At 39.0% G+C, this 16,025-nt stretch overlaps 1 protein-coding gene across 1 annotated transcript; it reads left to right on the top strand.

The window, feature by feature from the left end:
* Window positions 1–1,869: 1,869 nt before the first annotated feature.
* Window positions 1,870–10,247, top strand: clrn2 (clarin 2). The gene is made up of 3 exons (XM_060831582.1): window positions 1,870–2,122; window positions 7,690–7,869; window positions 9,982–10,247. The coding sequence occupies exons 1-3, from the start codon at window positions 1,870–1,872 to the stop codon at window positions 10,245–10,247; spliced, it is 699 nt and encodes a 232-aa protein (XP_060687565.1).
* The last annotated feature ends 5,778 nt before the right edge of the window (window positions 10,248–16,025 follow it).

Below are 16,025 nucleotides of genomic sequence, written 5' to 3'. Positions count from 1 at the left end.
GCGAGAACATCAGCACAGTAACCTAGGAGATGGTCACATGTCCTGCTTTAAGATTCCTGTCCTAATGAATCGCTAATAGTCAGATTACACATTCACTTCTAGTGTTCATTTGATGAGGATTGACTTCTTAAAGAAAGATGCTTTTGGGTACCGTGACTCCAAAGTGTTTGATTTGCGCCACACTAAGATATTTTATGAGGATTTTGCAGCTACAATGAAGCTGGACTGTCTTCCTGAGAAAGAAACACAGTTCACAAAGATCAATTTGAGCACAATGGATTTTGGATTACACAGTGAAAGGTAAGTTCTTAAATAAATAAGTAGGCTACTTACTTACTTTTAAAATGATTATTCCTTAAATTCCCAATGTGTTTTATCATCCCAATGATAGGTAGGTTTCTGGCATGTGACCAGGAGGCAAGGATGGTCTGGTCAGCAAACATTTGCCTGCTAATAAACAATTGAACTGAATTGTCTGACAGGAGGCCGATGCATTGTGAGACAAGGAAAGGAATGTTTGATCTCTATTCAAAGAACTGTAAAATTGTGATGGCAAATTTATATGTGAATTTCAGTATTTACTAATAAATGTGGATAATTTATAATTCTGAGGTAGTGGTGTATTCGTATTGTCACTGGATTAGTGATTCAGAACTGCAGGTAAATGTTCTGTGGACATTGGTGTGAATTTTACTATAGCAGATGGTGAAATTTGAATTCAATTTTTCAAAATCTGATATAAAAATTTAGCTTAATGGCAACCTTGTAATCGCTGTCAATTTTGTAAAATGTGGTAATGTCTTTTAGAGAAGGAAATCTGCCATCCTCACTTGGTCTGACCTACATATGATTCCACACCTCAGCAATATAGTTGACTTTTAACTATACTCTTTCTGAGATGGGCAATCAATGTTGGCCTCACCAGTGACATCCACATCCCATGAAAGTATAAGTAAATCAAAGTCAGTAACAAACATGATGCCCCTATAGAAGCTTTACTCAGAATGTGACACTGTTGTATTATTCAGTCCAATCATTACCCTGCTGTTAAAGAGCTACCTCATTAATATAAACTGATGGGAGCTGGTACAATTTATAAACTTATTCCCCACTTTTTTTGTGTGTATTTAATGCTCATCAAGATCATGTTGATCCTGGGGAATAACAAAGATCTTTCATTTTGGGCTATTGAGATTTAAATTCTCTCAATCTTTCCTCAGTGTGTTAGAGCTTCAATTGAAGATGAGTTCCTTACACTGAAAGCTGTTTCAATTTTGATATACGACCGCAGTCTTTAGTCTATAAGCACATCTGAAAAGTGAATTCTTCTAAACGTTTTGCACCTTATTGCTATTTTCTCTTTTCTTTTACAGTCATTCCAATATCCACTCTACTATTGCACAGAACATATCCTGGCCTGGTGTTATTGATGCTGAATAAGTTAAATTGGAAGCATTGACGTGCTGACAATTAATCTTGTCAAACAAGGGTCAGTTAGAACTTTCTGTATTCCCATGTTAGCAAAGCTGAGGGGATGTTTACATTTAGGAGAAGACACTGATTATTATATCTTCTACTTTGGAGAATTGCACTAAAAATGATAAGAAACATAGAAGAAAATATGAATGACAAGTGAATGGAACAGTAACATGACGAATGGAATATTGGATTACATATATCCAAATTGGTTTGTTTGAATCTTTATATTATTTCTTTCGTGAATTTTCAAGGATCAAAATTTGGCTGGGAGCTGGTTAGGAAAAGAATTTGTGCAAAAACAACTTATCTATACTTGCACCTGGAAGATCTCAATGAGCCGTACTTTTAGTAAGAAATTCACAAACAGGTTTTTAAATTATATTTGATGTGATGCCCAATCACTTGAAGAAAGCTCTCTTTTCCATAGCTGCTATTGTAAGTTTCATTTCCATAATCCTGCTGACTGTGGCACTGGGGTCAACGCGATGGGTGACTGCTTCTATTCTGTGCAAAACTGGGGCTGATATTGTAAATGCCACTGATCCAGAGATGGTAAAGTTTATGGGACAACTTTACTATGGACTATTCCAGGGAAGAAAGATTCGACACTGTGGTCTTGGAGGACGGTGCTCTAAAATCACAAGTAATTATGTCATATTTGAAGAAATTGGTTTTGTCGTGTTTGGTTTGCTATGTGTTTGGGTGTGTGACACATTGAGTTAACACATTCACCTTTCACATGACTGAAGCCCAGGATAGAGTGAGACAATGCTAGGATGAACGTTCCCTTTTGTCTCAAAATTGTTAAAATCGTATATGAAATGTTTGTTTATGAAGTCTGAAACTATTTCCATGTGAATATAATGGCTCACTGTGCTAAATTGGAAAATTTAGCACAAAGTGACATCAAATTGTCAGTCTCACTGAACAATCATAACAAGCTGTTCTTCACAACATAAAACAAGGGGTATTTTTCTAGTGATCATACCTGCATTGGGGATGCTCCACGCGAACACTGACATTCCTCACCAGGAACAGCACAACCAAAAACAAAAAAACAGTTATATTTCACTTTACATCAGAAATGAACTTTCACATAGTTACTACGTAATGAGAGTTATGCATGTGTCCAAGTTTTTTTTTAAACACTTCATTTGAAGGAAACCCAGAATCAAATTAAATTGTAAAAGGTTATTTTCATCCATCAATGTGCATATTTTTAAGATCCGTTGTTTGAGACTTAATCAAGTGAAAAAATAGCTGAAGTGGTCACAGTTTAAAACGAGATCAAATGAAGATTATTCCATTTGACATTTAGCTTTACTGTGCCTGAAGAGGACACATGTCACCATTAAATACCAGTGAAACATACAGCTTGGTAAAACCGCTTGGTATTTTCTGCATACAAATGAAAATTAATTTATATTAAAAAAATAAGTTGACTTGAAGAAGAAATTGCTTTTTAGATAACAGGCAGATTACTTAAAACGAGCATCCAAAATCCAGTAAAGCTTGTAAAACTACCAACCATGTACTGCAGTTATTGCATTTGATCTATAGCAAAAATATATATAATTTTGAAATTGTTTTTGCACAGTTAAGTTCAGAAAAATAATGAAAGTGAAAACAAAATTGGATACCATGCAGATATTGTTCTTGTCTTTCACTGAATGATAATCAGGCTTCATGTGTTCTACAATGGCTGAATGCTTCTCTCTGACAGACTACTACCCACACAGTGGAAAGTTACCTCCATAACTTGTAATGCAGACTTCATTAGATTTCATTTTTACTTAATATTATTCAGTCGTATAGTTTCCCCCCAACCCCGCCAATGCTCCCCCCCCCCAAGCCCCACAGCAATTGCTGCTTTAAAATAAGAGCAAAGCAACCTGATTTATCAAAGAAATCGCATAATTTGGACAGGGAATTGGATGATAATTGTAAGATTATACCTCCTATGGACACAACATAGTGATAAGGCACACAGATGATGTTATTAAGGTAGCTTTTTGGATAGAAACCCATAGAATCAAGTACAATACTGCTTCTAATCCACCATAATATTATTTGCTAACTTTAATGGTGAATAAAATCAGTGGAGATTGTAAAACCAACATTGCATTAATTCCCCAATCAATAGACTGACTTCACTTTTCACCCGAGCAAAATGTAAAGTCAATGATCTGCCTCATATATTGGATTTCCAATCCAATATGTTATGTGCCTCATAGCATCTGGGAAATTCTTTGGAGCTGCTGCCATCTTGCTGCCAGTACTTCATTGAATGAATCACATAAATGAGTTTCACAGTGTTCCTGGTCAACTAAGGCCAATAGAGTGTGACCAACACTGAGGAATTTCCTGGTCATAGAATTTACATCATTGGTCCTGTGCCAGTGACTGCGCACCCAGTACTCTGCAATCCTCTCATCTTTAATTCTATGTCATTGATTTTCTCTTATTACGCCTTCATACTGTTTCAGGGGAACAAGAAAGGGTAATGTAGAACCATAGTACCATAAAAATGTAAAAACACAGAAAGGAGCTTCTCAGTCATCTTGCCAGCTCTGGCTACATAAACTATTCATCCTTCATTATCTTACTTACCAGGACCTGGTCTATAACCTTGCAAGTTCCAGTACTTCTGTTGCAGCTTCAGGTTCCATTTAAATGGGTTAACGGTTTCCACCTCAGCCACCAAAATGGGCAGTGAATTGCAGACATGCACCATCTCCTGAGTGAAAAGGAGTTTCCTTTTGTCCCCTTTAATACTTCAAATGTTCAACTGACCTCTCTGCCAGAGGAAACAGATCTTCCCTGTGCACTCTACGAAGACCCTCATCATCCTGTACACTTGAATTAAGCTCAGCCTCCTGTGTTTTAAGAAAAACACGTCAGCCTATCCAATCTTCCATCATAGCTGTAAATTACAACTTTTAGCAACATTGTTGTAAATCTTCTCCGTATAGCGTCTAAAACAATTTTGTCTATCCTTGGTGACCAGAACTGTACACAAACCTCCAGCTGTGGCCACACCAGTGTCTCATATAGCTCCAGTATTACGTCCTTGTTTTTGTACTTATTATCTTACCAAATGAAGGAAAGCATTCCTATACTTTTCTGCCACATACAGCAAGGAATTGAGAACTGGGTCCTCTGGAACATATGGGAAACTGTTTTCCATTTACAAAAATGTCCATTGACCTTTTACCCTTTGCTCTCTGTCACTGAGCCAACTGTGGATCCAACATGCCACATTCCCCTTTATCCAATGGGCTTTAATTATTCTGAGTAGTCTGCTGTGTGAGACTTTGTCAAATGCCTTACTAAAATCTATGTGGACAACATCCACTGTGTTACCCTCATCAATCCTTTTTGTTACTGCCTGAAAAATATATTAAGACTGTCACTTGACAAAACAATTTTGACTATCCATAATTAAACCGTGCCTTTCCAAATAACAGTGATTTCTGTCTCTCAGTCTTAATTCTAGCAATTCACCCACCACAGAGGTCAGATTGACCAACCTATAATTATTTGGCCTATCACTCTTATTTTGAATGATGATCCAACATTGCACAACAGAAGTACATCCTTTGGTACTTCTTTTGTATCTAGTGAGGATTGGAAAATGATCCTTAGAGCATTTGTTATTTACTCTGAAAACAAAAAATGCTGGAGATCACAGCGGGTCAGACAGCGTCCATGGGAAAAAAGCAAGCTAACATTTCAAGTCTAGATGGCTCTTCATCCCTTGTTTCCTTTAACAGCTTAGGTTACAATTCATCTAGCCCCAATTATCTACCTTCAAGAAGGTGAGCCCCTCCAGTATTTTCCTTCTCATTATACTTTCTTTATCTAATAGTTTATCCTCTTCCTCTTGAACAAGAATGTTTACATCAACCCTCTCCTTTGTGAAGACACATACAAAATACTCATTAAGAGACCTGCCTACACCCTCTGTATAGGCTTAATCCTTTCCATAGCCATCCTCTTGCTCTTAATGTATCGACAAAATATTGTTGGATTTACCTTAATTTTGCAAGCAATTTTTTTTACTTTTTAAATTTCCTATTTCAGTTAACAACTGTACTTTCTATTCTCCCACAAAATACAAAAGAGTATGGGACACAACATAGGAGATGGCCTAGGAATGTTGCTGAATAATTTGATGAGATCATAAGCTCAGTTTCTGGAGGAAGAAAAAGGAAGGAAAAGCATTTAGTCAAAGGAGTATAATTTAAATGAATAGGAAAGATTTAGAGGGATAAGGACTAAATGCAGGCAAATGTGTCTAGTTCAGTTTAGGATACCTTGTTGGCATGGGCGATTTGACTGAAGGATCTGTTTCCATGTAGTATGACAGTGACTCTAAATCCTACAAGTAACTATGAGATATGCAGGTAACAGGTCCAGATTTATCTTGAGTACTCTGAACAGCAGTGGTCACTGTACCCTGCCTGTGCAGGTTACAAAGAAGCTGTAGAGGAGAGCAACTAAGCTATTAGTGGGAATGTGACACCTGAGCTAGAAAGTAAAACAAAGAAAAATGAAAATTTTTGCACTAGAGAAAAAAGCTCAAAAGATGTGTTATATTAGCAATTTGAGAGTTATCATGAAAATAAACACTAAAAATTGTCAGGGATTACAAACACCTCTGGAACCTGCAACATGGACTCACCCTAAGAAATGTATGGTAAATAGAGAGTTTGAATATAATTCTTTCACATGGGGAAACCGGAGATGAGGACGAGATTGCCAGGGGATAGGCAATATTAAGACATTAAAAACAAAACTGGATCATTTATTGTTGATGAAAAAGTTATAAACAATGTATGTCTTAATGTTACTGTTGAGAATAGAAGTTTTTAGCAGTCAGGTACTAAAATATTTTAAAAATTATCTTCTCCTGTTGCTATTTTAGAGAGGCATTATCATAGTTAAAATAAATAAGTTAATGTCCTGGTTAAATCAATGGCATAGTACATTGGCCACAGAAATTTCTAAGCTACACTTTGCCATTAACTTTGGTATGGGCCAAAAGTGCCGGAAATGGATTTTCAAGCTCTGTTTACTGCTTTATTTCTAAAAAAAATCTGTTTGCCATAAAAATTCAGAGGTGTACATGGCGTGAAACCATTTTCATTCAGCTGAGGAGCTCTGAATTTATGTAGAAATTCACGATGGCCAAAACAAATCATTACCTATTCCCAACAATTTCCCCATCTGTTCGCTTATACATACAATGCTGTTGGTCTTATTTGATGCCTTTTCCTTAATAAGTTAAAATCAGTTTTCCAAGCCTAAAGGTAAAGCACTGAAGATTTCTCCACAGCTGTCACTATTGTCATTGTATAATTCATCATCAGGAAGGACAGTACAAGATGATTAACTAATTAATTATCAAATTTTTCTTATTTTTCCATTTACATTCCATCAAGAAACTGGTAAAAAAAGGTTGTGTGGTTGTATCCTTTGGAGTAGAAATCCTGGCCATTTCTTTTCCCCATAACCTATGGCAGTAAACACTCTGATTTGAAGCTGTTTGGTCCCGCCCTAAATAATAGCAGCTAACTCAGCACTGATTAGATAGGTGAAACCTAGGACCTACTTGTACTACATTAGATTACTTACAGTGTGGAAACAGACCCTTCAGCTCAACAAGTCCACACCGACCCTCCGAAGAGCAACCCACCCAGACCCATTCCCTTACACCTAACACTACAGGCAATTTAGCATGGTCAATTCACCTAACCTACACATTTTTGGACTGTGGGAGGAAACCAGACCATCCAGAAGAAACCGGGGAGTATGTGTAAACTTCACACAGACAGTTGCCTGAGGCAGGAATTGAACCCGGCTCTCTGGCGCTGTGAGGCTCCAATGCTAACCATTGTGCCACCATGCTGCAACATTCTCTAATATATTGACTAACTCAGTGATATTTGGGACGAACGATGGACAATTTCTATAAAAATGGAAAATAATTAATAGTTTAAATTTTAACCTCAACTTGAAAGAAAATGGAATCATAAAAGTTTAACATTTAAAGCCAGAGGCAACTACACCCAATTTGAATATTATTGTGATGTCACTAGCCTGACAGATTCTATTTGCACATCAATATAAATGTTCTTGCAAAAAGATGCATGCACAAGCTGCTTTACTTTTTGTCTGGCTATTGTCTTTTCTAATCTATATTTTCAGTTTTTCCACAGCTGGTGAAAACGCTGAATGCAGCTGTTCATATTTTGGTTATATTTTTTATCTGCCTAGCGATTACATTTTCTGTGGTCAGTTTTGGGTTTTGTATTTACAATGCAGTGAAAATTCCTTACCAAGCCATAAAAGGACCAATGGGCATCTACCTCTGGACCTCAATTGCAAGTAAGTGCATGGAGTGTAATCATCCTTAAGTTGTTCCCACCCTATTATATTCTATTGCTAACATGACCAAACCTCATTAGTAGTAAGTGTTTCATTTATATTAAGATAAAAATTGCTCATTTAATCCATATTTGAAGTTGAAGCTTTGTAACAAAGCATTCTCTAAGCTGAGGTGCATACATATTTGCAGAATAGAAAAATCTGCATAATTCATCCATTTTTAATATAGTTAAAAATAACACAACACCGGGTTATAGTCCAACAGGTTTATTTGAAAGCATAAGCTTTCAAAGCGCTGCTCCTTCATCAGGTAGCCAGTCTGGTAGCTACCTGATGAAGGAGCAATGTTCTGATAGTTTCTACCTTCAAATAAACCTGTTGGTGTATAACCTAGTGTTGCGTGACTTTAAACTTTGTCCACCCCAATCCAACACCAGTACCTCCACATCATTCTTAAATTAAACAGTTTAAACATTTCAACATCAAATAAACTCCTTCCAGGTTGAAATTTTGCTCATATAATGTGATAGTTAAATCCTTGACGTGATACTTCATAATTTTGTAGCTGGGTTAAGTTGCTGGCATGATCATAATCTCTGGACATTTTGTATAACTTCAAATTGCAATGCAACCACAATACTTTTCATTCTAATTGCAGTTATTAATTGTGCACTTGTTTAAAATCTAGAAGATTTTTATTTTAAAATTCTTTTGATTTTATTCTAAGAAACAAAATTATTCTACAAATAGTAACTTATAGCCTATACAAGAACTATTTTAACAGTTACAAAACTAGTCACTGCATTGTATTACAGATTGGTTGCTATTATGAAGGAAAGGGTGGCACAGTGGCTCAGTGGTTAGCACTGCTGCCTTGTAGCACCAAGGATCCAGGCTTGATTCCAGCCTCGGGCAACTGTCTGTGTGGAGTTTGCATGTTCTCCCTGTGTCTGCATGGGTTTCCTCCCACAGTCCAAAGATATGCAGGTCAGGTGAATTGCCCATAGTGATATGTGCGTTAGTAGGGAGTAGGTGAATGGGTCTGAGTGGGTTACTCATCAGAGGATTGGTGTGGACTTGTTGCACTGAAGGGCCTGGTTCCGCTCTGTGGGGAATATAATCATCTAGTCAAATTCTGCCTTATAAAAAACAAATCGGTGGAAGAAGTTCACCTGTTTCTCAGATTAGGGTTGCTCATGTTTTATTACAGATTACACAATGCATGTTGGTTCAGACAAGGGGGGGCTGTGTAGTTCTGTAATCCCACTTGATATTAAATAGAATATTTGTGGTATATTGTGTTTGCAGGTTTCACAAGGTTCTGTGGGTATATATATACACATATATATATATATATATATATATAGATTGAGTTTCACTGTTTGACAGGGACTCTATATTGGCATACTCAGTGAAGTGTTGCTTTAAATAGGCTTGTCTAATGTCTTTATATATAGCTTTAAAAATATTTTAAAAATTCATTACTGTGCACCACCAAACTTTAAGCAGATATATCACTGTTCCTTTATTGCTGCTGGGTGAAAATGTGATAATTCCACTAACACGAGGACTACAGCGATACAATTTCAAGGCCCACGACTACCTTCTCAGGACAGCTAGGGTGGGAAATAAATGTGATCTTGTCAGTATTGCCAGATGCCAAAAGTGAAAAAAAGTACTTTTTGTGTTTATTAAATATTTTGTAAGGCTGCACACTAGGTCTCATGACCAAACATTGCTTCCCTTTGATCTCTCCATACTGATTTGCCATATGTCAAAGGCCATTCCAGAGACCTCCAGGGTGAGTAAGCCCCATCGTCAGTGTCTGGCCCTGCTGGATGGGAAGCATGACCCCCCATCCATGAATCCAATTCTATTCCAGCAAAATCTTTTAATTCTATCAAAAGAAATACAGCATTAACAAAGTTTAGAAATTAAGAACAGTCATATTGGATTGAAAACATTAACTCTGTTTCTCCCTCTACAAATGCAGCTAGACCTCTGAGTTTCTCCAGCATTTTCTGTTTTTATTTTAGATCTCCAGCATTTACAACAGTTTGCTGTTGTTTTCTTCTAATTCTATGTTGCATTTACTCTGGTTTTCTTTTGCAGGTCTATGTGGACTGTTTGCAATTGTGTGCTTTATTTCTGCTGTGAGGCTTCATCGGCATACAGAGAGAATTGCCAATTTTCAGGAACATGTTTTTAAATTCATTATCCTTCAGGAATACTTTGATACCTCTTTCTGGTTGTGTGTGGCAAGTGCGGTTGTGCATGTAGCCAACATGTTAGTAGTCAGTATCAGTGGAGTGCATTTCCCAAAACTGAAGACCAAAACGGAGGAAGCAAATGTCACACCTGAAGACCTAATGTATTAGTAAATGGATGTTATAGTTATACAAAAGCTTATTATTGGAACTATCAGCAAGATTAAACAGCTTCCAGGAGTTAAGTGAATCTTGTTACTTTGTGACAAAGGGTTTCTACTTGGTAAAATACAAGTGATATTGCTCCAAGGTTAAAAACAAGCACTTAGCATATTTTCTTACTGAAGTAAATTGTCGTCAATAGTATTTACAATAAATTGCTACTGTCTGCGTTCAAAAGCTTATTTTCTTTGTATAACATTCAGTTGATATTCTAATAATATATTTGCTTCTACATGTATTTTTAGCTTTCTTTTCATATGATAGTTTTATGCCTTGCTGATGTAAATGTGATTGTCACTATAACATAGAAGTTTAAGAGTCAGAAGTGAGACACCTGATGCTTAGAATGCTCAGTACATATTTTGTAAAAGGTTAGTACAACAGTATTTCAGAACAACCTCCGAGCTAAATAAAGCCTGTGCCATTACTGTATGTGTTTTCATTCCAACATACCAACACTACTCACTACTAGTGCAATTTTCCTCTCTGTGAAGGTTTTTACTCACAGAGTACCTGTTTGGTCATCTACTTGCAGATCAAACATATCAAGAAATACATTTCTGTGATGGCAGGTCTATAGTGACAACATTCTTCTCCATATGCCAGCTGCAAGAGAAGTAAGGGGGCAGATGTGCCTTTTTGGCTTTCTTTTGTGAATAGTACTAGAGCTTCCAATATTTTCAGCAGGGTAAGGCTCTACAGAATTTATGGGATAATTAGTTGTCTATTAAATATCATCTCTCTTCCAATCCTTCCAATGACTGGTCGGATACACAGGGTGTGGTCAGGTCAGGCGTGCTGTTTGTGGGTTGGCTGAGTGGGTAGGATTGATGACATTCTTGGAGAGAATGTTTGGATGTATACCATAGTTAATCACTGACTTACACCATACATCAACAGTAGCACAATTCTTGGGTAAATATAACACAATAACTGTAGGATGTGCTGATTTATGTTGCCATGACATTTTTGGTTCAAAGTTCTGTTCTGCACACTGTGAAGAGGTAACTAGCCCTGTCTCTTCTTTGCAGTTTATGGCCTGTAATGGTTTCACCTCACATATGAGTGGCTGTTATCTAATTGTAGCAGATATCTGGAAACTCTTTTATTTATACCATTGTACATAATATTGTCCTCTGTCAATGTCTCTCACTAATACTGATTTTCTTCATAATCTCTTGCTCATGACCACTAACATCACTGTTGCATCATGATATACATTGCCATTTTATTATCATGTCCATTCTCATTACACCACACCCCTCCCCATATTTCTCTCAAATTTTGCATTGACACTATTTAACTTCTTCTTTAAATTCTCATATCATTCTCATATCTACCACTCCACCCAAACCTGTTTACAGTTCACCCTGATCTTATTCTTATTACCAGTGATCAAGGATGATGGTCTACAACCATTTCCATAATAAGATTATCATTTTGCAAAGCTATCTATGTAATTATTTTCTCATTATTCCATAGTCTGTGGTAAATATAAACAGTTTTTCTTCCTGCTTTGAGTAATATTAACGGTTTTCTTTTCCATCTAAACATTTCCACGAGAGTTCAAACAATATAAGATAATATTTGCTCTGTGCTTTTGAGGACTGCTGCCTCTGATTCCCTACATTTGTGGTATCCCTGCTGACCTGACACCAAAGCTAATAAATTCATTGTTGCATGCCTGGAACTACTAATGCTTCCATTCTGTTGTTGATGGATTTGAAATCTACAGTGGTGTTTATCCTCTGTCCTACAAGAAAACAGGGAAAATGCACTGGCCTGCAGGTGAGACTGAATCAATGTACTTGCAATTACCCCACCCACCCCCAAGCACACTCCTGGCAAATGTCCAAGGTATCGAAAAGAAAGTGGATGAACTCAGATCTAGACTTACCTTCCAGAGGGAACTAAGAGACTGCTGTGTGCTCTGGTTCATGGAAACATGGCTCACTCCTGCCTTACCTGACTGTGCCTCGCAAACAGAGGTTCTCCAGACATCGCATGGACTGCACGGTGTCCGCGGGTAAGACATAGGGCGGAGGGGTCAGCTTCCTGATCAACACCTCCTGATGTTCAGACATGGCGATCCTGGTAAGCCATTGTTCCCCGGACCTAGAATACCTTACAGTGAAATGCCGCCCCTATTCCATGCTACGCGAGTTCACCCCCACCATCCCGACAGCAATCTACATCCACCCCTGGCGTGTGTGAAGAATGCCCTGGATGAAATTTCACCACAGCAAACACTCTGGAGACAACATCCCCTGAGGCCTTATTTTTCATGGCTGGCAACTTCAACCAGGGCAACCTCAAGAGGATGCTGCCAAAATACCACCACACGTCTCCTGCTCCTCTCGAGGACTGAACATCCTGGACCACTGCCACATAACCACCAAAGATGCCAATTGCTCCATCCCCGGCCCACATTTTGGAAAACAAGATCACAACAATGTGTTCTTCCTCCCAGCTTACAAGCAAGAGATGAAATTCATAGCATTCCTCCTTGACAGAAAGTATGCTGGCCTGAGGCAGCAGAAGAGCATCTCCATGATAGCTTGTAATCAGTGGATTAGACCATATTCAAGTACTCAGTGGAAAACCTCCATGAATATGACCCCTCAATCACAGATGTCATTACTTGTGTGCCAAAGAAGTCAATCCGGTGTTCCCCAACCGGAAACCTTAGATGAACTGAGAAATCCACTGTCTACTGAAGGTTATGCATGCAGATGTGATCCAAGAGGCAGTACCAGACCAAGTTAGTGGCTCCACCCAACCATACAAAGACCTGTCTCCTGTGGCAAGGCCTAAAAAACATAACAGGATATAAAATGGAGCAGAGCAAGATAGCAGACAAAGACACATCCCTCCCTGACATGGTCAGTGATTTCTGTGCTCGGTGCCAGGGTGTGGTGTCACGTGCCCCGTCATCCCCAGAGGTAACTGTTTCCTCCGTTACCGGTGTAGGCATCAGATGAGTTTTCCTGAAAGTCATCCCAATGAAAGCAACGGGCCTGGATGGAGTCTCCAGCTGTGCACTTAGATTGTGTGTGGACCATCTGGTGGAGGTATTCCCTGGTAACTTCAACCTCTCCCTCCTACAAGCCGAAGTCCCCACCTGCTTCAAGAAGACCACCGTCATCCTTGTACCTAGAAAACAAATGCAATGTGCCTTGATGACTACCACCCAGTGACTCTAACCTTCATAATCATGAAGTGCTTTGAGAGGCTGTTCATGGCCCACATCAACTTGAGCCACCCAGCCTGCCTCGCTCCTCTGCGACTTGCCTCCCAAAGTAACAGGTCCACAGTGGACACCATTTCTCTAGCCCAACACTCATCTCTGGAACATCTGAACAACAAAGGCATAGACTCCTATTCATTGACTACAGCTCTGCTTTCAACACCATTATCCCCTCCAGATTAATCTCAAAACTCCGAGACCCAGGTCTCAGTATTGCCCCCTGTAACTGGATCCACAGCTTCCTGACCCACAGACACAATCAGTGAAGAAAGACAACCTCACCTTCTCCATGATAACCCTTAACATTGGATCCCCAAGGCTGCATTCTCAGTGCCCTAGTATATTCCTATATACCCATGACTGTGTAGCAAAATTCCAAGTGAACGCCATCTATAGGTTTGCTGATGACATCAATGTGGTGGGACAGATATCAAACAACAATAAATCAGAATACAGAAAGGAAATAGAAGACTTGATGTTGTGTTGCAATGATAATAGCCTCTCTCTCAATGTTGGCAAAATAAAATAACTGATCATTGACTTCAGAAGGAAAGGAGAACTTGCCCTCATCTACATCAACAGAGAGGAGGGTGAGAAGGTTAAGAGCTTCCTAGGAGTGACAATAACCAAAAACCTGTCATGGACTTCCCACGTAGATGTAATGGTCAAGAAAGTACAACAATGTCTCGGCTTCCTTCAAGGGCTGAGGAAATTTGGCATGTCCATAAGGTCCCTCAGCAACTTATAAAAATGCACCATAGAAAGCATACTATATAACTGCCTGGTATTGCAACTACTCTGGCCAGGACCATAAGAAACTACAGAAGGTTGTGTACATAGCCCAGACCTACACAAAAACCAACCTTCCATCCATGGACTCCATTTACACTTGTCACTGCCGCGGAAAGGCTGCCAATATCATCAAAGACCCCTCCCATTCTGGTAATGCGGTCCCACAATCTCTTCCATCAGACAGAAAAACACACATACCATCTGCTGTTATTAGAGTAGTGAATGGACTCTCTAACTTCAATTAATGTTGATCTTGTTAATGCTGATCTTACTTTGTGCACCTTCCTTTGCAGTGTAACCTGTATGCCTCACTCTCAGCACCCTTTGATCTCTATGACCTTGCTTATTATGATCTGCCTGGCAACCAAAGTTTTTCACTGTACTTCGGTACACGTTACCACAATATATCAAGACAAAATCACATCATATCAAAATCATCTGCATCATTGGGTTGTCATCAGCAAAATTGACAAAGCAAACCAGTGTTTTCCCTTTGACATATAGTATATTGTTTCTTCCATAACTCCCAATGTTTATATATCAGAGGGTTTTTAAATGGCTGCAGAAGGAGCCGTGACTGTTAGCAACATAAACAAACATTTCCTACAGAAAATGCTAGCATCTGGAATGCCCTGTCTGAGAGTGTGGTAGACGCAGATTAAAGCAAAACATTCAAAAAGGAAGTAGACTTGCCTGAAAAGGGTCAGAGCAATAGGATCTTGTGGTGCAGCGGTAGTGTCTTTACTGGTAAGTTAAAAAAAAAACCCAGGTTTACGATCCACCTGCTCTAGAAGTGTGCTATTTATCTGAATAGGTTCATTAAAGATATCTATTGGATAAAACGTACATTCCCAGAGCTCATGCAAACATGACAGGACAAATGATCTCCGACATTCTAGATTTAAAGCTTTTTGACAAAATATGTAATGGCAACGTGAGGAAAAACGTTTTCACTTTTAGGATTGAAAATGCATTGCCTGAGAGTTTCAATTGGAGGATTCAAGAAGGAATTGTATTATTATTTGAAAAGGAGAAATGTGCAGGGCTGGAGGGGAATACCATGGAGGCTGTGCAGACACATAAAGCTGAATGGCTTCCTTTGCAGAGCAACTTACCTGGCAGGGGAGATACCAACTTACTTGGCAGGGGAGATCCCACGATAACTCAGGGAGACCAGCCGATTTCAGAGCTATGACCTTAGCAGCTGTCTGCAGCCCTGGACAGGGGGTTTGAAACACAGTCAGGGTGACTGTGAAGAAGGTAGAGGGTCGTACACTGGTTGATCGCATCCTGTTTATTAAGAAAGTGCTGTTGGGATGCTTTGGGTTCGCTGCAGCGGACGTGTACTGCCTACAGGATTTCCCTGGGGCAGGCTACTTTGATGTGACCTTCAGAAGTGTGAAACAGTGCGAGTAGCTCCTGAAAGTCTTCAAGGAGAAGGAAGGGGAGCCGCTGTTCTCCATCTTGTCGACGATCCCATTGTGTGTGCTTCCTGCACAGAGGAGGCGGGTTGTTACAATCCATATGTACAAGTCCTATGTTACAGCGGCTGATATCCTGACTTTCCTGGGAAGGTACGTCCAAGTTGAGGGAGAAGCCACCGATGTGATCGACCCCTTTGGGATCTGGACCAATAAGTGGCAGGTCAGGGTAACTCTGAGGGTCAATGATAATGGAAACATTCTCCA

This window comes from Hemiscyllium ocellatum, chromosome 1, assembly GCF_020745735.1.
Source record: "Hemiscyllium ocellatum isolate sHemOce1 chromosome 1, sHemOce1.pat.X.cur, whole genome shotgun sequence".
In the NCBI taxonomy this organism is placed as follows: domain Eukaryota; kingdom Metazoa; phylum Chordata; class Chondrichthyes; order Orectolobiformes; family Hemiscylliidae; genus Hemiscyllium; species Hemiscyllium ocellatum.
Note: the sequence above shows the minus strand (reverse complement) of the source record. Positions and strands in the feature narration are given on the sequence as shown.

What these genes read in the sequence shown, in the direction of transcription:
- clrn2 (XM_060831582.1), top strand. Translation starts at nt 1,870, where the DNA reads ATGCCCAATCACTTGAAGAAAGCTCTCTTTTCCATAGCTGCTATTGTA. An exon ending in ACGGTGCTCTAAAATCACAA is followed by an intron (nt 2,123 to 7,689) that starts GTAATTATGTCA and finishes CTATATTTTCAG; the next exon opens with TTTTTCCACAGCTGGTGAAA. An exon ending in CCTCTGGACCTCAATTGCAA is followed by an intron (nt 7,870 to 9,981) that starts GTAAGTGCATGG and finishes TTTCTTTTGCAG; the next exon opens with GTCTATGTGGACTGTTTGCA.